General features: G+C 37.9%; 1 protein-coding gene across 1 annotated transcript in view; it reads right to left on the reverse strand.

Moving 5' to 3' along the window:
• Positions 1–366: 366 nt before the first annotated feature.
• Positions 367–23,627, reverse strand: part of ADAMTS3 (ADAM metallopeptidase with thrombospondin type 1 motif 3) — a 282,573-nt gene continuing 259,312 nt past the window's right edge. The window contains exons 18-22 of the mRNA XM_069091667.1: positions 22,371–22,536; positions 22,000–22,132; positions 17,818–18,025; positions 5,670–5,787; positions 367–3,179 (exon numbers count right to left, since the gene is read on the reverse strand). Coding sequence (XP_068947768.1) covers positions 2,623–3,179; positions 5,670–5,787; positions 17,818–18,025; positions 22,000–22,132; positions 22,371–22,536 — 1,182 coding nt within the window. The 3' untranslated portion in view covers positions 367–2,622. The remainder of the gene's footprint in view (positions 3,180–5,669; positions 5,788–17,817; positions 18,026–21,999; positions 22,133–22,370; positions 22,537–23,627) is intronic.

The following is a 23,627-nucleotide window of genomic DNA, read 5'->3' on the forward strand; positions in this document are numbered from 1 at the left end:
AGAGACTTATTTCCTGTTTCCTTTTATCAGTTAGAGGGAGGGAAAGAAAATAAATGCTTGGTACAGTGGATAGAGCACTGGCTTGGAATCAGGAAGACATCTTTGTGAATTGAAATCAGGCTTCAGATACTAGTAGCCTGACCCTGGGCAAATCACTTCACCCTGTTTGTTTCAGTTTCCTCATCCGTAAAATGAGCTGGAGAAGGAAATGGTAAACAATTGCAGTATCTTTGCCGAGAAACCCCAAATGGGATCATGAAGAGTCAGACATGACTGGAAAACTGTCCACGTCCTTTTAAAAAATAATAATTTAAAATTTAAGGTAAAAAAAAGTCTAACTCAATCCAGAAAGAAATGGCTTTTGTTAACACTTTTATTGCTACATGCTCCCCAATACAACAAATAGCATCAGTAGTGTACACTTCTATGAACAAGAAATTTGAGCTTGGTACAAAAGAAAGTCCAAAGATCTGGAAAGGAAATATGTACATCTTTATTGGAGGTGCATGTATGCCCACATAGACCTGCATATGCCCCTGTGTATATAGACAAATGTTGACACCTCGGCAACATAGAGAGAGTTGTGTTTCTGGACCAGCATGAGGAAAAAATAAACATCTTATTGGTCTGTTTGAGGCTCAGGGACGATCTTTACAAAAAAATCTACAGCTCACTAAATTACTTTGACCTTCAAATGGCTTGCATAAAACAGCAGCAGTTTGTGAGAGGTACTGAGTTAATGCTGAGTGGGCTAGCTTACAAAGTCCACATGACAAAAAGCACCATGAGCACCGTGTTTCACATCTCTGACTTTCTGGTATTAAAGAAGCTACATTCAACTTTCCATTAGCTATACCCACACAGATGGATGGGGCATGGATTTACTCAACCAGCTGTTCTGGAAAATCTCAGGTCTTAAATTTTCCATTCTCTCTCTTATTTTCCAAAATGCAACTCATTCAACCATGATCTCGGTCATAGCTCCATTTGATGCTATGAATTCACCGTTTCACTGAACTGTGTTTTTTTTTTTCATCTTAGGATGTCACAGGATGAAGCATTTTTTGGGTTGACAGGTTTTTCTTTTTTTGAAGGTGACTCTCATCAGAATTTGATCAAATAACTTTAAAAATGTAAGATGTTTGTCGTCACCATCAGATTTTTTCTCAAATGGAGTACAAGGATTCAACTACAGTAGTTTAGTTAGCTTAAATTTCTGTTCTAGGTATACAGTATAACATATGTCTCTAATTAGATCTCTCTATTTTTACCACAATGTCACTGCTATTAGTGTAAATATTTATTACATAAAAATACTATCAAGAAAAACATCAACTTTTAATAAATATCTTCAGTTCTGAATTCTATATACACGTACTTTACATATGCTTGCTAGTGTGGTTGACTTTCTGGTAGGAAAGGTGATGACGGACACAAATTATTCATGTGCTTTTGGGTTTGCACTTAGATGAATGGTGGTGAGCGCCATTGCAAACTGTTCTGAATACACATCTCCATTTCATCTTGTAACTGAAGTTTCCTCAAATTTCCTCTCTCTCCCAAGCCCTGCTTTTGTCACATGCTCTTGGCAATGGACACAAATGCCTCTTTTGGATTAGTGATACTTCTCTCGACTTTCAGCGATCAAACAAGTTTTCCTAAATGCCTCTTCCCTTGTGAATGTCACAGTTTATCAAGTACCCAGATGACTACTCTCTGTACCTCAGAACATATGCTATTTAGATTTCCTGGGAAAAGCATGAGAAAGGAAAAGAGACATGGTTACCCAAATTCATAGAGTGCTTGTTGAGACCAAGATGGTTAAGCTCTGCTTGATTTACACACAGGAACATCCACATTCAATAGCTTTCTCTATTGCCTGTGACTGTCCATAGACTTTCAATGATATTTTGGACTGGGATTTGTATATCTCATGGTTTTTTTTAAGCATCATATTGTTGACCCAACCAAATCCAGTTCTCTCCAAGTCATATCAAACTGGAGATCCCCTATGTCATGGGTTGCTTTAATCATGGAATGTCAGTAAGGCAGTCAGTACGCAATGGCTGGCACCTAGAATATTTAGAAATGTAATAGAGTAAACAATGGTTTGAGAACATTTCTCTTAAAATAATACTGATTTTGCAATATACAGTATTTACACAACAGCTGCAAATTTGCTCATATAATATCTGTTATATAGATAAATAGGAATACAAGTCTTATGGATTCTCTTGTTCCATTTCCAAAATATTTTGTGGACATGTAAACATTTCATACCTCTGGTTTATCTTTTTACATGTGATTTTTTAAAAAATAAAAAATCAGCTGATGTGCAAAATGGGTTCCAGCCTTTTCTGCATAAGGGAAAGGCCGATACACTCAGCAACTCACTTTCACTTCTGCTAATAATCTTTGGTGCTTTCTTCCAATGAATTCAAGCTAATCAGACAATGGAGAATGAAAGCAGTTAGAAAGTGAACCAGCACTTTTTGCTTTTCCATTTACACGTCAAATGAATGAGTTGATGACCTGTTGAGAGTTCTGCTTTCAACAAAAGCAACATGCACCATGGGGTGTCCAGAATTTCCTATGGTTTCTACCCTTTCAAAATTAGCTTTCTCATCTTTCCACAGTGGATGGTCTTAAAGGGTGTCTCTTGTCAGCTGCCTTCTCATTCTTCCTTGAGGTTCTCACTGGAAGTAACGCACCTGAGGAAACATTTATTGCCAGGGGAGGAGATGCCATCTGAGAAGAGGAATCAGAACGGTGAGCCCTGGTGGAAGGTGGGGGTGGTACTTGGTCAGGTCTCAAGGTCTTGCTCTCTGCCTGGGGAGCTCTCCTCTGGGGTATGTTAGCACCATTAGGATTATTGTCTGGATATAGACGTAAGTTCTCGTCAGCGGAGGGCATCCTACTCAGAGATTTCTTCTTGGCTGTCGGCCCCACCCGATGAGGTGTCAGAGGTGTTGGCATTACTAAGGATCCAGGGAAGTCACTGGGGTGATAAATTGCACCATCACCGGTTTCAGCAGCATCTGTAAGGTACGGGGGAGCAAGCGTACTACCACGCTTGCCGCAAGACTCACAGCAGAGCTTGTTATAGCCTGGGATGGAACAATACCGTGCCAGGACCTCCATCTGACAAAAGATCGACTTGTCTCCCAAGCATGGCTCATCTGTACACAAAACAGAAAAGGACACAGAGTCTCGGTAAATACTGAAAAGGATCTAAGTGAGTCTAGCAATGCTAAGAACTATCCACATTGTGATACATGAGAATTTATGAACCAATTCAGAGAGATGAGTATTTAATGCTTAACAGCTTCCCATAGACATAGCTCGTGTTGGTGCTTAATAAGTACCAGGCTTAAGCTCTATCTTGACTCCCTCAGTTCTCAGCTCCACAATAGCAATATGTGGCTCATTATATAACAGAACTTTGGGGAGAAACAGGATCCATTTTACAGCCAACTTGGCAAGAAGGCATATAGTCTACCCAAAGGTACAGCCGGAGGGTGGACATAAATGCATTTCTAGCAGCTTGATCTATAAAAACAACTACAAATGACACAAATAAAATTAAATAGATAAGGAAATATAGTTAAGAAGCAACTGAAAGTTATTCAAAACATCATCTTGATTAAAAGACCTCTCAATTCAATTTTTAATTCAATTCAATTCAATGGTAGGTGTCTGCTGTGAGATGAGCATATGAATGTTCTCAAGTTGTATGTTGCTGTCTAGTGGTTTCAGTGATGTCTGACTCTGTGTGATGCCATTTGGCATTTTCTTAGCAAAGGCACTGGAGTGGTTTGTCATTTCCTTCTCCGGCTCATTTTACAGATGAAGAAACTGAGGCAAACAGGGCTGAGTGACTTTCCTAGCGTCACACAGCTAGGAAGTATCTGAAGTTGGATTTGAACTCAGGAATCTTCCTGACTTCAGGCCTCAAGCTCTATCCACGAAACCACCTAGCTGCCTTCACTGAGTTTTATATAGACATCTTTATTACATATTCTGCATTTATCACTTGTGTACATATTGTACCCCCTCTTCTCCAACTAGAAGGAGAGCTGCTTGGAGGAAGTTTTAAAATCTTTTTTTTTGCCATTATATTCCCTCACATCCAGCAGAAGCAAGACTGCCACAAAGTAGGTATTAGTTGAACTGAACTGAACTGAATAAAATTATTTTGACCACACTTTTAAATAAGGTAATCTCTTAGCACCAGATTTTTTCCAGTTAATTTTGTTTCTGCCGATTTGTGAGCTCTTTGGTAACCTATAAAGATACTACAAAGACATCTTTAAAATAATGGGCACGGTCATGTAAGATTCCTTCTGGTTCAAAGTCTGAAAGCCTGTGGAGAATGTAATGATGTTCAAGGTAGGATACAATAGATATTTAGTGTAAGGAACCTCTGAGGGTGAAGGAAAAGGATTGTCTAGAGAGAATATTCTCAAAAAGAAACCTATAGGGGTACGTAGTTCATACTTATCTACCTGAGGAGAATTAGAGCAGATCAGAAAGTTAAGATGCCACAATTAAAATGGTACTTTTGTAGCATAGCATAGTAGACAGAGGGGCAATAAGGTGATGTGGTGAATAGACCACCAGGCCCAAAGTCAGGAAGACTCATCTTCCTGAGTTGAAATCCAACTTCAGACACTTACTAGCTCTGTGACCCTGGGCAAATCACTTAACCCTGTTTGCCTCAGTTTCCTCATCTGTCATATGAGCTAGAGAAGAAAATGATGAACCACTTCAGTATCTTTGTCAAGAAAACTCCAAATGGGGTCATGAAGAGTTGGCTATGACTGAAACAATGAGACAACAAGAGAGAAAAGAACACTGGCTTGGGAATCAGAGAGCCTGAGTTGAAATCTGAGCTCTGATAATTACTTTCTAATTACTCTGATAATTACTTTGTGCCCTTGGTCAAGTTACTTAATTTGGTCTCAGCTCCTTCTTCTGTTGGACAAGGGGACTGAAGCAGATGGCCTCAGAGGTCCTTTAAAGACTTGAGGCTATGATCCTTTCTCTTTGGGAACAATACAGTTCAGCCTTCTTCAGTACTGGAGAGATTGAGAAATGGGTGTATGGACTGGCTAGCTCCTAACTCTTATTCCTTGCATAGTAGTATCAGTGGGTGACTTGTTGCTGACTTTCCCACCAGTGGGATGCAAATCCAATGCAGTAAAACTGGAAGCAGATGCAGGGCAGTATTGCTATTTAAAGGGATTCATAGGCATCTTTACTAGTCCCACCATCAATTTCATTGGCAGATTTACAAATCTGGAACATGGTACACAGATTGTAGTAGCCTTCCACAGTGTTCTCGACATTCAGACAGTACATTGAACAGAAGGCCCCACAGCACAACAAGACCAGACTAAATTAAAAATAGATGACATGAACCTACAAGGCCACCATCAAGCATGGATGATGTCACTCTTTGGCATCTATGCTCATTGACTCCTATAGGACATTGGCTAAGAGGTAAACCTTGCACATAAACTTATCAGACTGATTTTGATAGAGTATTACCATGTGATTGGTGCCAGTAAGCTAATAAAAACCCTAGCCCTTATGCTGAATGGAAATTTTTATTTAGGCTCTAAACTAACCCTTACCAATGCAATAACATATTTTAATGTTCCACTTACCGTTACAAGCAGCAAGCTTACAGACTCTCACTGAGAGGGGTTTTTCGCCATTACATTGGTCTCCAGTCTTGCAGATGACTTGTCTCGTCTCCGTTCCTTCCCCACAAGTTACTGAACACTGAAGAAACAAAGACATGGGGTGTGGGTGATTCTGCCAAAATAGTCTGTGTCCTATCTCCCAACGCATACATGAGTGCGTGGGTGTGTCACATGCACACACATGTATCTAGCATGTGACACCTACCTGTTACAAGCCACTGAAATGGTTTTGATTCCTCCATTGGACAAAATTCTACAAAGCTAAGGCACCTCCCTAAGCCCTATTCAAGGACATCAATTTTAGCTTGAATATCTAGAGGTGAAGCTTCTAACTCAGACAAGATCTCAGAGCACCTTTAATGTCACATACATTATCTCATTTGATTCTTATAACAATCCTGTGAGGTCCATGCTACATGTTACTAAGATGCCCCTTTTACAGATGAAGGAATGGGCTCCCAGAGGTTAAATATCCTGGCCTGAGTTCTTCTATTTTTCAAACTGAAGAGGTTAACTTTTGGCTAAAGGGCAGTAAGTTTCAAAGGGAACATTCAAATCTAGGTCTCACTTGATTCCAAGCCCAGAAGGGCCTCAAATATGCTCACACATATAAAGGCAAAACTAAGTGACTGTAGGAAGTTAGACATTCGAAGTTTATTCCAATATTAAGGTATCTAGGTGGTGCAGAAGATAGAGCCTTGTGTTTGGTATCAAGACTGGTGTTTAAATGCAGTGTTAGACACTTATTGTGTGACCCTAGGCAAGTTACTTAACCTATCACAGTTTCCATTCTATAGTTAAAGAAACGGAGGCAGACAGAGGTCAAGTGAGTTACTCAGACTATACAGCTAAGTGTCCAAGGCCATATTTGAATTGAGTCTTCCTGACTCTAGGTCAGAGCAGCACTAACCATTATGCCACCTAGTCATCTCAAGGCAGCTCACTTCACTTCAGGGAAGCTTTGTTACAAAGCATTTCCCAACATCCAGCCTAAGTTCACCTTTTTTGCAACTTCTATCCATTGCTCCAATTTGGGGGCAAAAGAGAACAACCATAATCTCTTCTCCCAAAGAGTTTCATTATTATTTTGTCTAGTAGTAAAAAAGCAAACCAAACTAAACCAACAAAACAAATAAAAAACAGCCCTTCAAATACTAGAAGGCAGCTGTCCTGTCTCTGTGAGTCTTCTCTAGGACACATACATGCAATCCCTTTAACTGAGTTTTACATGACAGGGAGCATGGCCCTTCACCATCCTGGTCCCTCATCAATGTCCTTTTCAAACTGCTTCATCAAGAACAGAACACAATGGGGCGGCCAGGTGGCTCAGCGAGTAAGAGCACCGGCTCCAGTGTTGGGATGACCTGGATCAAATCCGGGCTCAGATACTCAGCACCACACCCAGAAATAACTGGCCGTGTAATCTTGAGCAAGTTACTTAACCCCGATTGCTTAAAAAAAAAAAAAGAACAGAACACAAAAATTCTAGACGAGGTCTGAAGGCTGGGTACAGTGGGTTCATCATTTCTCTATTCCTGGAAACTACTCATCTCAAAGCATCCTGAGATTTCATTAACTTTTTGCCTGCCGCGTTGAATGTGAAGTTAATTAAAACCCTTGGTTCATTTTTTTGGGGGTGGTAGTGAAAAATATTTTATTGGTGCCTCTTGTCTTTACATCAGTAATTTCTTCCCCTATTCCCTCCAGGTGGGACCTTTCCTTATGACAAGGAACACTGATGAAACAGGATACTTGTGGTGGCATCTGACAATGTCAGCATCATTCTTCTCTGATTCTCCAAGACTTTTATGGGTTTCATCTTTCTTTTAGTGATCTTGTAATTTACAGTGTTGTGGTCATTTTTATATTGGTCCCTTGGTTCTATTTTTCTTACTCTGGTTTGGCTCATACAAACCTTCTCAATGCTTCCCCAAATTCCTCCTATTCATCAATTTTTATAGTACAATAACATTACATCTATATAATAGATTTTAAAAGCTATTTCTCAATCAATGGGTACCTACTTTGTTTCCAATTCTCTAACACAAAGAGAGCATCTATGAATATTTTAGCTCATATTAGACTTCTGTTTCCGTCTCTGACTTCCTGGAGATATATGCCCTGTAGGGAGATTGCTGGATCAAAAAGTATGGAAAGATCGATCACTTTTCTTGAATGATTCCAAACAGACATGTAGTGCAGTGGGACCACCACAAAGATCGACCCAGAGTGCCTTATCTGCCTGGAACGTAGACTAGTTAGCCCATTTATTTTTGGTCATCTTTGCCAATTTTCATGGTGTAAAGTGAAATGTCAGAGTCATTTTAATTTGTATTTATCTGTCTGTAAGTGATTTTAGTATGCTTTCGATTAATCATTTGTAGATTATAATTCTTTCAAAAACTATTTATTCTTATGGTTTGATCACTAATCTATTAAAGAAAAGCCACTGTTACTATATATTTGTACAAATATCCAACATATTTTGGATATCAGATTTTATTTATCAGATATCAGATATTTATTATCCATTTCTATTTTCATTGATCTATTTTTGAAAAATATATTTTTATTTTAAGTAAGTATAATTATCTCATATATCTGCTATAATCTCCTTTATGCCTTGTTTAATTCAGAATTATACCCACAGATATACTTCAGAAAGGTCCTAGATATCTATATTTTCTAAATTTCTAATGGTGTGATCTTTTATCAATAAGTCTTGTAGAAATTTTGACCTTATATACAAGCTTGTGTACAAGCCATTGCTCTAAATCTAATTCAAGGCAAACTGCTTTCCCACTTTCCCAGCAGCTCCTATCAGAAACAAAGCCCTTCCAATGTAATTTCTGTTGTTGATTTGATAAAACACTGGGGTACTTTTCTCAATCAATTGAATTTCTTGCTAATTTAGTTTGTTACACTGATTTGTGGTTTGTTTACCAAGGGCTACTCATTTGGGCAGCTACTTAGGTCTGTTAATATGCTACTCCCTTTATTCTTTCTTTCTTTTTTTTATCTCCTTTGAGATTCTAGGTCTTTTGTTCTCCCAAATGAATTTCATTATTATTTTGTCAAGTACTAAAGAAAAGTATCCCCTCAGTAATGTGTCTGATATGGCACTAAATATGTAAAAATTGACGTAATACTGTCATTTTTTGTATTGTGTAAAAAAAAATCACTAAGATATTATTTTCTTTTGACCCAGAGATTCCACTGCTAAGGATTTATATCAAGGAAGCAACATGGTTAAATGTCTGGAATGTGGGACTTGGAATTAGGAAAACCTGGATTCAAATCAGTCACTTGCAGGCTATGTGACTTTGGGTAAGACACTGTCGATTAATCTCACTTGACCCCAGTCTTTATCTATGAAGGGAGAGTATTGAAATGTATAGCCCCTAAGATCCATCCTAACTCTCTCTGTGATTCTATGAAGGACATTAATGATAAAAAAGAAAGGGACCATGTATACTGAAATATTTAGAACAGCACTTTTTGCAGTGCAAAGAAATGGAAACAAACAAGGTATGGTACATGAATTACATGAATGTAATGGAATGTTATTATGCTATGAGAAAAGATGGATGTGATGAATACAGAGAACCATGGGAAAACATGCGAAATGATGCAAAATGAAGCAAGCAGAACCAGGAAAATAATATTAGAATAACTACAATGAATGTCAATGGAAACAAGAAGACAAAAATATCTGAAATGAAGTGTTGTGAAACTAAAGCTTGGCCCCAAAGAAGAACTAGGACATGTTAAATTCTCCCTTGTTTATAGATATGGAAAATGGGTACATAAAATAGCATATAATGTCAGACTTTTTCAATGTGTTGATTGCCTTTGTTGAACTTCTTTTCTTTATAATAAGAGATGACAGAGTGAAATCAGTTGAAAATATATTGAAATATATTGGAAAATATAGGTGATATAAAAATCAATACAGATTCATTTGTTTTGAATCGACATCCTTTGACTCTGAGATATCACTACTAGGTATATACCTTTAAGAGATCAAAGTAGAAAGAAAGGCCCTATATAGACCAAAATATTTAGAGGAAAGAGCAAAAGTTTAAGGGGGGGGGGGATTAAGAAGAACTCACCACCAAATCAGTTGTCTAACAGTATATGCAATGCTCCACACCCATAGTTCACTACCTTTGCCATTAGGGGAACTTAATAGTTATGCCACTATAATGGCCAACAGAATTTGGTTTCCTTTCTCTCCTCCCATAACATTTCTGCTGCTGTACTCAATAATTATTTTTTCCATTCCCCAACTGATGGGCATTTACTTTGTTTCCAATTCTTTGCTACCACGATGGAATACTACTATGCTATGAAAAATACAAAGAAGCATGAAAAGACGTTAATTAAGATAATATGAACTATCAGGTAACATTCTAAGACTGTGGGGGAAAAAGGTTTTCATTCTGCTGTGGTAGAAAGTTTCTTCCCTGGGAGTTTCTTATAGCAAAGAAATCACAGATGAGGACAGAAATAATGGCAGGTAATGGGGGGAGGAGATAATATTTTTCCCTTTGAAATGTTAGTTTACTTTGTATATACATATATATATATATATTCTCCTCCTGATTATTGCCATCTTTTACCACATTCCATGTTCATTTCTTTGTCTAGTCCTAGACACATGAAGAGTCTTGGAAAGTATTTAATTTTTTTTTGTTGGCTCATTTTATATACTGAATAATACCACGCTCACCCGGGGGTCCTTGGAAGGAACAATTTTAATTCCTCCCTTTTAGGAAAAATTCAATTATTTCCTTTGACATTTAGACTCGGTCTCATCTTTTTTCCCTTGAGTGCCAAATGGTCTCCTTTGCTCTTTTCAATATCATACTTCAATTTTTTTTTATTTCTTATACCCACAAAACAATTCTGGGTTGTTAATGTTACAGTTTCTGAAAATTGGCTGTAATGTTTCTCATTGAGGTAGACTTGAGGCTTCTTTCTGCTGGATTTAGTCTTCTGCATATTCTCTTGATTTGGGGTTTGAATTCTGAATCCACAAATTTCTAGGGATTTTTTTTCTGTACGATTTCTTGAAATATGGTATTCAGGATTTCTTTGTCACATTTTTGTTCTTCAAGATATTTGTTTTCAATTATCTCTTTATGCCCCATCTTCAAGTTAAGAACTGTTGTTTTGTAGAGCTTTTATCTGTTTGCTTTAAAAAGTTTTGATACCTTTTTTTCTTTTACATCACCTACGTTGACAATGTCCACTTTCCTCCTAGAGAGCCATCTCTTTTAACAAAAAATAAGAGGGAAAAAATAAACATTCCACTGTCTTATTGTCCTACTTCTGTAATGAATGAAGAATTGGACATCTTCAAATTTCTTCATTAGGTCCAAGTTTGGGCATTATAATTTTTTTTTGCTTTTTTTTGAGGGGAGAAGGCAGGGCAGTTGGGGTTGAGACTTGCCCAATGTCACATGGCTAGTAAGTGTGTTAAGTGTCTGAGGCTGGATTTGAACTTATGTCCTCCTGACTCCAGGGCTGATGCTCTCTTCACTACACCACCTAGCTGCCCCTGGTCATTACAATTTTATGACATTTCTGTAATACAATTCTTCAATGACATCCTTTATGCCTGGCTTGTGTGTTCTTTACATACCTTCAATGCAGAGATGCAATTTCCTCTGTATGATATCCAAATTTTGGAGGCAGTGGTATACAATAGGTTGCTGCTATAGAATCATGAATAAGATAAGATTTTGATTTAATGGGAAGCTTGGGTTCAGGAAAAGAGTTTTGCAATTTTCTGAAAGGAATTACTCCATTCTCCTCTTTTTAACATCTTGGCCTAAGGCATTGTCCAATACTACTGTATTCCCAGGTATATGTACTCATGGAAAAGTCCTATAGATGGCCTTCAAAATTCATGTTAAAATTTTGGTGGCACACATTTTTCACCCACTTGGTTTTTCCTGCATAGATAAGCAATTTATTTTGAGTGATTTCAGATGTTTTCTAGGAGACACCAAAATATTCTGGGACTTGATATAATTAATACAATATCATCCACAAATTGGAACATCTAAATGACTTCACTATTTAAAAAAAACATTTCTCATTCATCCAGACTGTGGTATGTCCCTTTTATCTTAGTGTTGAATACCTCTGTCAAGTATATATCTCCCTCTTTCATGGCTGATCTGATGTTTATTATCAGAAGGTCACTGACAAAGGTTATTTTATTGTTATATTGTCCAAGAAATCTTAAGTAATTTGGATCTATGAATCAGAGACAGTTTGCTGATCCTATAAGGTGCTGTTTTGTTTTTGCCAAATGAAAAGCTTTTTCAGGAACCAAAAAAGAAAAAAAAACATAATGAGATTTTGTATTCCTTAAATCTTTCAATTAATTGAGAAATTGTAAAGATGTAAAATTTTTTTTGTTAAAAATTGCTTACAAAAGCTTTCTCATTGCCTACTAATACCCTCATTGAATAATATTCTTGATTTGCATAAAGAAGACTCTCAGAATGATTTTGTATTTATGGGAACATAGGCATAGAATTTGTTTTTAGTTATTAATGTTCTCTTTTTTGCCTTTTGGGGAGATGAATGAAGTTTAATATTTTTTTCACTTGTCCTTTATATATTTTCTTATATATCTTGTATAATGGTCACTGTCACATCACTTCTACATGAATCTTTAATGTTTCTCTTTCAGAGCTGGACAAATCCAAATAGAAAATTTTTAAAAAAGAAAATATAGAACTGAGCAAACAGATTTTTATGTTTTGTGTATTAATTACCGTTGATGTTGCATTATGGTCTATAAAGAATGTATTTAGTATTTTTAATTTTGTTCATTTCTCTATGACCTAAAGCAAAGTTTAATTTTGTAAAGGTATCACGTGGTTTTGATAAATATGCATATTCATTAAATTCCTGTTCAGGAGATGTCATCTTTTTCAGCTTTAAATTCATCTACAATTTGCTCCATTCTATATTTTTATTTCTATTTCTTTTCTGTTAGATTTGTCTAGTTCTGAAAAAGGAAGCTTAATTTAAAAAAATTATTGTTATATCTATGTCTTTCCACTATTCTGTTACCTTTTCCTTTGTGAATTTGGATGTTATGCCAACTATTGCAAACATCCAGTGTTGACATTGATTCATTGTTAATGGTTTAAGTATAATATAATTTCCCTATTTTTTCTCTCTTGATATTATGAGTTTCTGAGTTTTTCTTTGTCAGATGGCACAATTACAACTTTTGTGTTTTTTAATTCATCTGATGCATAATATATTTTGTTCCAGACCTTAATTTTCATTGCGTATTTGTTATTTCAGATGTTTCTTTTATGCAACAGATTGCTAGCTTTTATTTTTTTTTTTTACTGATTCTGTCACTCTCATGTCTCTCAATTTTTAAAAAAATTAACATTTAAAATTATGATTGTTAGGTTTGGTATTTTCCCCATTATCATTATTTTTTTGGGTTCACTTCCTCATTTAAGTAAGTACTTTGTTTTTGACATTAGTTTTACTTACACTACTCTGAGGTTTATTCTCACAAGCTCTTCTCTAGTTCCTACTCCCAGGTGCCTGACATTTCTTGAGTATTTTGAATTAGCCTAATTGTCTATTTTTTTATTTCTTCCCTTATTTTGTCCCTTATTCCCTACATAGTTAAAGTTGTAGTTTAAAATCTTCTTGCCCCTCTCACTTTTTTGTTTTTAGTAACTTTCTTCTATGTTGCCCTTTCCTAAAAAGTTTTCATTGCTTTGCTCCCTTCACTATTTCTCTTCCCTTCCAGTCTGATCAGAATTTTTTTCTGTAATTCATGGGCTATAACCTTCTTTATTCTCTTGATGTCCCTTGTGGGATTAAAGTTTTTGAAGTGCAATATGTGAACTCCCTCTTCTGTCTAATTTTTATGCTACTGCCTTTGGAAGACTTCACCAGTCTTTTTTTTTTTCCTAGTTGTGCTTCATTCTTAGAAATATTTCTGAAGGAAACAGTGTCAGATGGAAGTAACTCTATGTGGCAGGAGTTAGTCTACATTGAGCTGTGAATCTTTCTACAATACTTATTTTTCAAGAGAGATTCTATATTATGGATTCAATTTTTTCTATGCTGTTCATTGCATTTTAATTTTATGTTGAGCCCTGTTTTGTGCATTGAGCATAGTAACTGCTGAATTAGATTCTTATTTTTTTCTTTTATGAACATTATTTCCCTTTATAGTCATTCTGAATTTTTTTTTGTTTGTTTTTTTAAAGCAATTGGGGTTAAGTAACTTATGCAAGGTTACACGGCCCGTTATTTCTGGGTGTGGTGCTAAGTATCTGACCCCGATTCGATACCCAGGTCATCCCGACACTGGGGCTGGTGCTCTTAGTTTCTGGGCCACCTGGCTGCCCTATTCTGAAGTTTTTTGAACATCATTTTTGAGAAATTCACAATCCCTTTAATCATTTACTAATGGGTTCACTTTATTTAATATTGAACTATTTGCTGCTGGTACATTTTTTAATGGTTTTACTCATTTTATCCTTGTGTTTTTAGTATCCTTTGTGGTTTATCTGCTTATATGACTGGATCTTATTGCTACATTTTCTAAGTATTTTGTGTTTTAGCCTTTTTTTGTATCCCTCACTCCTCACTTTTAGGCCTCTCCTTTGCTTATACTGAAAACTGTTGCAAGTAGAACAAATAATTTCCTCATTCTTTTATAGGGGATTTGGAATTCGCCAGTCCCTGTTCTGAGAAGTATCCAGAATATAGGATCATCCCCAGCTATGTTACCATTCTTTTCCTTATACCCCAAAACAGCCAGTTGGATAGTACAATTTTCAGTACATTTGAGTCTTCCTCATCCCTACTCTTTTCTTTCACCTTGTTGGACAGAATCATTATCTGTTACTCTTTGGTAGAGGAAGTGAAGTGAAAGGCATTTGGGAAAAGCCACTGAAGACACAGAAATCTCTGCTTCAAGTAGGCTTAAGGGTGGGAGGCTGATCCCAGCTAAGTTTCCAGATGGCTTTCTCTCAAGACTGGCTGACTATATCTGGATTGTTTTAGCCACCTTGACTTCTTTCTCCACTTACTTCCTTTCATTTCCCTGGCTAGATAGTCAGCAGCTGTCAATCATTTCTTGCAGGTGAGAGGAACTGCGGCTGTTTGGACAGGGGTGCCTACCCTTGGTCTGTGGCCTAGCACAAACCTATGACTTCTCTTGTTCTCCCTGCCACAAGTAAATTGGAACATGGTGGTGGTGGTTGTGGTGGTGGGGAGTGATTACCCTAAGTGTTAAAGTTGTCTGGTATTATTTCACAAGATTTTTCTCTTGCCCAGAGTTGTTTCTCATTATCATGAGAATTTAGTCCAAAACAAAACCTCCTTAGACTATGAGGGACTATCTTTCACTTTTCTGTATATCCGCAGCTGGTGGTACAGTGGTTAGAGTACTGGGCTTGGAATCAGGACGACTCAGACACTTACTAGCTGTGTGACCCTGGACAAGTCATTTCACCTTGTTTGCCTCAGTTCCTCATCTGTAAAATGAGTTGGAGAAGGAAATGGCAAACTTCTCTGGGATCTTTGCCAAGAAAACTCCAAATGGGGTCACAAAGAGATGAACATGATTGAAACAATTGAATAACAACAATGAATATCTCCAGCACTTAGCACAGTGCCTGGAACATAGTAGGTGCTTAATAAATGTTAGCTAAATAATAAAAAATATTAATGTACATTTGATACTTACTTCCTTTGTTTGAAGACTGAAGAGCTGAGACTAATTACCCATTTTGCTCCTCCCAGATTTGTTTTGTATATATTCTTATGAACTTCAAAAAATTTGTTTCATTATTTTCATAAGATTCCACCTCTGCATTTTTGACATGGAATTCTACCTTTCTCTTTTTTCAGAGCCTACTATTATGGAGAGTGACACTATTTCCTGCTGCTAGAAATTCTCCAGTCACTAGTTAGGGTTGATCATTGTATTTGCAAGAGATGCAATTGCTTCAGTGTTTTCACCGAATCCTTTGATTGCTCTTTCAAACTATTCCAATGGTTCTTAGAGTTGTTCCTTGATCATTCCAGGACTCACAGAATTCATTGTAATTCATTCATCTTCCTGAGATGGTGCTGATCAATATCTTTTGTTGAGAAGTGTTGAACATAGAGATTGCTTTTTTTTTGGTTTTGTTTTCTTTATTTGTCAGCAAAGCAATCTGTTTGTTCTAGAGATGCAGATTTAGGTAAAACCCTCTCTGTTCTGCTGCTTATAAGTAAATCTTCCTTTTAGTTGATGTTCATTAAATTTGCATCATTTTTAGAATGGGAAAAACAATGTTAAAAAAGATTGTTCTTTTGATATTTCTTCATTTTTCTCCTTCAGTTTTTGTATGTTTTTCAATAATGCTATTGATTTTTCTCTGGTATCCTTAATGAAACTATGCTTCTTTTCCCCAATTCTTTTCCTAAGACTGTTGTGCTTTATCTCGCTTTTTTTATTCTCTCAGAGAAAGCACTAGTATTGGAAGAAGTCTGTGTCCCCCAAATTGTGAGGGCAGACTCTGAGTAGTCACAGCAATGGGGCCCATTCACTGCCTTTACTAGTCACTTCTGCACTCTATTCTTCTATTAGCATAAAGAGGCTGGTTGTGAGGGAGTATAAGAAAGGCTGCTCCCAGACGCTGCTATGAGGGATGGCCCCAGAATCCTTTGCCCCTGGGACTCTTTTCTACCTTTCACTCCTTCTGACTGCCTGTTTCCTCCTTTCATTTATTAATGAGAAATGAACATTTCATTTATGGTATTCTCCTTCCTCTGTTATTCCCTGCCTTTGTACACATCCACAGCTGCTCTCTTGTGTTTGGAGTTGAGCTGATTCATGGGTTTCAATCTCCCTGAGAATAAGGTCCCCATTAGAATGCTTCCAAGGGGATAACTCTGAAAGGCAGTGTCTAAAATTGCAATAGATCACACGTAAGTGACTGGGCTACTTGAGGAGCCTAGGGCCAAAGGGTTTGGAATTACAGTTTCCTCCTCCCACTTTAAGGCTTATAGGTTGGTGGGTAGGAAGACTACGAATGGGTTAATTCTAAAAGCAAATCTCTGAAGTTCAGGGTGCCAACTTTTACCCTGAGAGAGTGAATGCAATTTTAAAAGATTGTTGACCCTTTAAACAGCTATCTTTCCTAGTAAAGCATATCTGAGGATCTGTGCTAGCAGCCATCCTGGGTATGCCAGTGAGATTGCTGCTACAGGAGGCAGTCCTAAAAGTGCAAGGAAGATTAGTGAATTGGCCTTCAGTTCTTTTTTTGTAAGAGCTTCTTTGGTATGGTCTCTCACTCTTCATATTCATGTCATTGCTGATTTTTCTGCATTTGGGGGCTTTTTAATTGTACTATGTAACACGGCATGGGGAAAGCTGTCTATAGGATCCTGATTACTTCACCATCTCCCAGAATTTCCTAACCTTTAGACAAAAGATTTTTTCCCAGACAAAAGCTGTCTAACTATGCTTCCTCCATTTTGTAATTGTAGAGCAAATTAGGCCAGAGAGGAGGGGTTGGATGAAAAAGATACTGAAGCAAAATCAACCAGACCTGGTAAGTGATTAGATTAGAAAAAATGGGGAAGAGGAAAAATCAAAAACAATCCTAAGGTTGCAAACATGGGAGACTAGATGAATGGTGTTACCCACTCTCACCCCCCCCCCCCCCAATGAGAAATAGCTTAAAAGCCAAACCTCCACTTTAGGGAGGGACAGAATAAGCTTTAAACAAGTTGATTTTGAGATGCAGTGATGCATCATTCAGGTAAAGATGTAATGAATGAATGTTAATCCTTTCCCCAAACTCCCTCCTTGAAACATAAAAACACACACACACACACACACACATGCATGCGCACACACATACACACATACACATACCAACAAATGCTACCTGTCTTGTCAATCGGTTATAAAACTTTCGAAAACAGGAGTTGTGGCTTTAAGCTTTGCAGACACATAGATGATTCATCATTACACATTACCAATCACATGATCAATATATTTAGGGGGAAAGCAAAAATAAACGAATACACTACAAACCCACATACCCACCTCACTCCAGGGCCCTGTTTTCCACTGAGAGGGACACGGAGATCTGTTACATGGTCTGCGGGTCTCAGGACGTTCTCCTAGACAGTACTTGCTGGGCACTGAGCGGTTGGTTCCATCCTGGAGAGGCTGAAGGCATCGTACTGTGCGGAGTTGATACCCAGAACTTCCACAGGTTTTGGTACAATATTCCCATTCATCGGCTACCCAGCTACAGAAAGGAGGAAGAGACCTACAGTTCTAGTGATGTGGGGTCAACAGCATTCAAGCCAAAACAAAGAAATGTCGGTCTTCCCCCAGCTATCACCCAGACCATGGACCCAGAAGCAGTCCTGATTCCGTTCAGAACATTTGACTCCCTCAGTGTCAGCCTCCCTCCTGCCAAGAGAATGGCCTTGAGAATCTCTATGACTGAAACGTCTTTTCCTTTCTGGTGATGAGCATCTTTGTCATCTGCCAGTCATCTCTGGGTCTTTTCACTGGCTGCGGTCCCCCATGCCTGGAATGCTCTTGCTCCTCATCTTGACTCCAAAACCTTTCCTAGGTGTCTTTTAAGACGCAGCTCAGTTCCTACCTTGTGCAGGAGGCCTTTCCGAGAGGCTCTCCCCTCAATTCCTTGTGCCTTTTGAAAGCTCTCTAAGATTTCCTCCCATCTATTCTCATTCTCATCTTCTCTCTCTCTCTCTCTCTCTCTCTCTCTCTCTCTCTCTCTCTCTCTGTCTGTCTCTCTGTCTCTCTCTCTCTATATATATAATGTATGTGTGTTGTATATGTATATATGTGTGTATATATATTTATATATATATGTATATGCATAAGTATACTATATATGTACGTATGCCTTGTTGGTGCCTAGTTATTTTGTCTCCTTCCATGAGAATGTAAGTTGCTATTAATCAACATTTATTCAGTGCCTATTTTCCAGGCACTGGACTAAGAGCAGTGAACACAAAAAGAGGCAAAAGACGATCCCTGCCTTCAAGGAACTTACAATCTATGGGGAAAACAAAATGAAAACAAATTCATAGGGGCAGCCAGGTAGCACAGTGAGTAAGAGCACCGGCTCCAGTGTTGGGATGACCTGGATCGAATTCCAGGCTCAGACACTTAGCACCCACCCAGAAACACCTGGCCGTGTAACCTTGAGCAAGTTACTCAACCCCAATTGCTAAGGGGCGGCCAGGTGGCTCAGGGAGTAACAGCACTGGCTCCAGTGTTGGGATGACCTAGAGATCGAATCCTGGGCTCAGACACTTAGCACCCACCCAGAAACACCTGGCCATGTACCCTGATTGCTTAAAAAAAATGAAAACAAATTTTTATCAAGTATATAGTTCATGAAATGTAGGAAGTAATTAACAGAGGGAAGGCACTGAAATTAATAAGGATTGGGAAAGGCTTCCTGTAGAAAGTAGAATTTTAATTGACACTTAAAAGAATACAGGGGGAATGGAAGAGGGAGAAAGTTCTAGGCATGGGGGACAGCTAGAGAGAACACCGAGTACCAAGAGATGGAGTATCTTGTCTGTGTAACATACAGAAGCCCAGCATCACTGGATTGAAAAGCATGTGTCAGGGAGTAAGGTGTAAGAAGACTGGAAAGGTAGGAGGAGGTTAGGTCACAGAGGGCTTTGAATGTTGAAAAGAGCATTTATGTTTGTTTCTGGAGGAAATAGGAAGCTACTGCAGTTTATTGATTAGGGGGTTGCATGATTAGAACTACATTTTAGCAAAATCACTTTAGTGACTGCATGGAGGATGGACTTAGAGGGAGAGACATGAGGAAGCCACTTCACACTTGTAGCTATAGCAGAGAAAGGGCCCTTCCTGAGAAGAGACCAGAGTATAGGCCAGGAGAGCAAGGACTGTACCTCTCCTGGGATCACACTACCTTGAAAGCACTGAAAACTTGTAGACTCCCAGAACTAGCTCTGAAAACAAGCACAAAAAAGCCTGAAGATTGTACAATACCTCCCAATGCCCAGGTGAACATAAAGTTCAAAGTCAAGAAATAGACTGGAAAAATGAGGAAACAACAAAAAGGAACTTGACATAAAAAGCCACTACAGTGACAGGGAAGAACAAGACAGAAACGTAGAAGAAAACAGTGTGAAAACAACTACAACCAAAGCATCAAAGAAAAGTGCTAATTGGATCTAAGCTTAACAAGAATTCCTGGAAGATTAAAAAAATGAAAGTGGCAGAGTAAAAATTGGGAAAATATGTGAGAGTGATACAAGAAAATTATAAAAAGAGAATTAATAACTTGGATAGAAGAGGTACTAAAAATAATGAAGTACCACCTGAAAAACAGAATTGGATTATTGTTTTTAAAAAAAAAAGGCACAAAAATTTACTGAAGAAAAGGAGGAAAAAGGCAGATTAGGCCAAATAGAAAACATAGGAAATGAGCTAGATTAAGAAAGGCACAGAAAGAAAGAGAGAATAGTATCATTTAGTTCTGGTCACCATAGAACAGAAAGGATATTGATAAGCTGGCAAGCATGCAGAAGGGGCAACTAGAATGATAAATAAACTTGAGCACCTAAATGATGCCCAGTTGAAGTAACTGTGGATGGTTACCTTAAAGAAGAGAAATCTTAGGGGAATCATAATAATTGCTTCCAAGCACCTGAAGGGATTAGACTTGCTGGTTTGTTATGATTTGTGAGAACTAAAGCAATGGGTTCAAATAGTGAGGAGGAAAACTTAGATGATATCTGGAAAAACCTTCTAACTATTAGAGTCGAGCAAAAGAGGAAAATGCTACATATGAAGGAAGGTTAGGAGTTGCCCCATTGTCAGAGATTTTTTTAAAAAGACTGGATGACACCAAGCTGGGTATGTTGTAGTAGAGGCACTCTTTTGGTTATGGGTTGGGTAGGCTTTGAGTTAGACACTGAGTTCAGGCAGCAGCTAGTAGTCTAATTTGACTGGAATATGGAGTGTGAAGTCAGCTTTTAATTTAGAGACAGGGAAGGTTTTTGAGGAAGGTAGTATGCCTTGGGAAGATGATTTTTCCAGTTTATAGAGGATGAGCTGCAAAGAAAAGGGTCATAAATCAGAGATATCAATTAGGAGTCTTTGACTGTAATCCGGATGAGAGAAGCAGTGAGAGTCGACACTATGTTGGTAGCTATTTGAGTAGACAAATGGGAACAGATGGAAGAAATGTCAAGGATGGCAACTCATTGGATGTGAGGTCTGAGGGAGAGGGAAGAATCAAGAATGAATCCAAGGTTGGATCTTGGATGACTGAGGGTGTGTTAGTGCTTTCAACAACAAAGATCAGGTTTATTGGGAAAGATGAGTTTTGTTCAGGCATTCTGACATTGGGATGTCTTGGGAACACTCAGAAAAGTTATCCATTCAGCAGGCAGTATCTAGGAACTTGGATCATTAACTATGATTATTGAGTATTATGTCTCTAAAATAAATCTAGCTTCAAACTCAGTCTCACAGACTGTTTGCCGCTGTCTGAACTCCATCTCTAATGTTTGTGTATGTGCACAAACAATTTATCATGCCTAGAATGCAGCTTGGCCTCATCCCTGACTTTTCGAATCCTTCATACAACATTGCACACAGTAAGAGCTTAATAAATGTCTATTGAATAAGTTAATGAACTACAGCACACAGATACAGTCTATGTCTATCTTTGTGGTTCTGTAAAGTAGGATGGGACAATGAAATGAGGACCTGACACTGCTGGGTTCTACTCAGGTGTCCGCCATTGTTAAATGTGAATCTACAGACATTTATTGAAATGGCAAGGTCCCCTGGACTGGTTCTATAGTAAGAGAAACTGGGTTCAAATTCTGCCTCTGATGCTTACTGCCTATGTGGCCCAATGTAAGTTCCTTTACTACTTCCTGATTCAGTTTCTTATCTGTAAAATGAAGGGGTTAGGGGGTGGCTAGGTGGCATAGTGAATAGAGATCTTGCCCTGGAGTCAGGAGGGCCTGAGTTCAAATCCAGCCTCAGACACTTAACATTTACTAGCTATGTGACCGTGGGCAAGTCACTTAACCCCAATTGCCCTCCAAAAAAAAAAAGCAAAAAAATATGAGGGGGTGAGGTGGTAGATGGCCTTCCAGATCTAGTTGCATGAGCTATGATTCTGCCATTCATTTTTATATGAAGTGGAGTAATATCATTAATAATGATGTTTATAATCATACTTACAGGGGATGCGTGCATTCCTGGAGATTGCACATTCTACGAATGGGTTTTGGCTTTTTGCTGGCTTCACAGAAGCTGCGATGCACCATTTTGTTATCACTCTTCCTGCGGCACCCATATTTAGTGTACTGAGAACCTGGGGAAAGTCTGAAGAGGTTACTTTGGACCCAAAGAAAAAACTTACCTAGATATGAAAAAAAATCTAGCTTTAAATCACAGCTCATTAAAAGAGTGCCAACCATGGAAAGAGACACTCTTAGCATGCATTACTGAATCTAAAATAAAGTATATAGATTCTGGAGATGTGGAAAATTGATCCTCTTTTTCCCATCTTCTTGTTGTGTATTACTATTATAAAAATGTTGTCCACTTACCCCCACCACAGGGCTCTGAGCACTGCGACCAGCTCTTCAAAGCCCACTCAAAAGTGTCCAATTCTTCCTGTATGACATTATTGCTATTAATGGTGGGCACTGAGTCTTCATGAATGATATACTTGTACGTCAAACTGGAACGTGTGTCATTCTCCTGAGGAATAATCTATTAAATACATAATACAGCCATGTAAATTAGGCTAACAGAGTTGAGAGACTCTTAAAAAAAAGATTCTATATTAATTCAACTTATGTTTACTGAAATTGGAGATTGCCTCCTTTTTGTTCAAGGAAGCTTAATCAAGTGTGTTGGCTTCATGTTAAAAGAGTCATTCATTAGTTCAGTATTTTTCTTACTTTCAATTTTATTAATCTCTCCTTTGATTTTCAGAATTTCTAATTTGGCATTTAATCAGGCATTTTTAATTTGTTCCTTTTCTAGCTTTTTAGTTGCATGCCCAATTCATTGATCTTTTCTTTCTCTATTTTATTCACATAAGCATTTAGGCATAACAAAATTTCCCCTAAGTACTGCTTTGGCCACATCCCACAAATTTTGATGGGTTGTTTGTTAAGAAAACCACATTGTATTTTTAAGAGTATAAGGGTGAAAAGTCTAAACTTCTTTTAAAAAATAAATAGAGATATTCCCATTACCAAAGGTCCTTTTATTTTACATAGTTTCCTTTAAACAGTAATTTGTGCTTGAGTTTTGAAAGCATTTTTTGTTTTAAAAAAAAAGATGTACATGCAACTATTATAATCACACATATATTGCATCAAGTGAATAATAAAAGGGTGCAGTATTTTAAAATAAACTTCAAATAGGTGGCTTGCTTTCAAGAAATTGGGGCCAGGAGGAAAATCTAGGAGTCCACTGGGAAGAATGTTCTGACTAGAAAAAAGTCTAACCTTTATGTGTCCCAGAGTCTCAGAATGGAGAGAGATGTCAGATGCTTTCCAATCGAACCTCTACCTGAATAAAAATTCCCACTACAATACATGTGACAAGTTGTTGGGTCCTGGAAGATGTTCCTTCTGGGCAGAATACGCCTGTACTCCTGATGGGGCCCATTATGCCTTTAGATAGTTCAAATTTTTCAGAAGTTCTATCTAATACCAGCCCTAAATGAGTTTCTTTGTAACCTCTGCCCATTACTCCTGAGCTTGCCTCCTGTGATGGAGAATTTCAATCCCTCGTACATCCTAGGACTTCTCTTCCCCAAGGTAAACATGTTTAATTCCTTCAATTTCCAC

Source organism: Petaurus breviceps, unplaced genomic scaffold (genome assembly GCF_028583685.1).
Source record: "Petaurus breviceps papuanus isolate PSGF00001 unplaced genomic scaffold, PetGlider_PUasm1.0 126, whole genome shotgun sequence".
Lineage (NCBI taxonomy): Eukaryota > Metazoa > Chordata > Mammalia > Diprotodontia > Petauridae > Petaurus > Petaurus breviceps.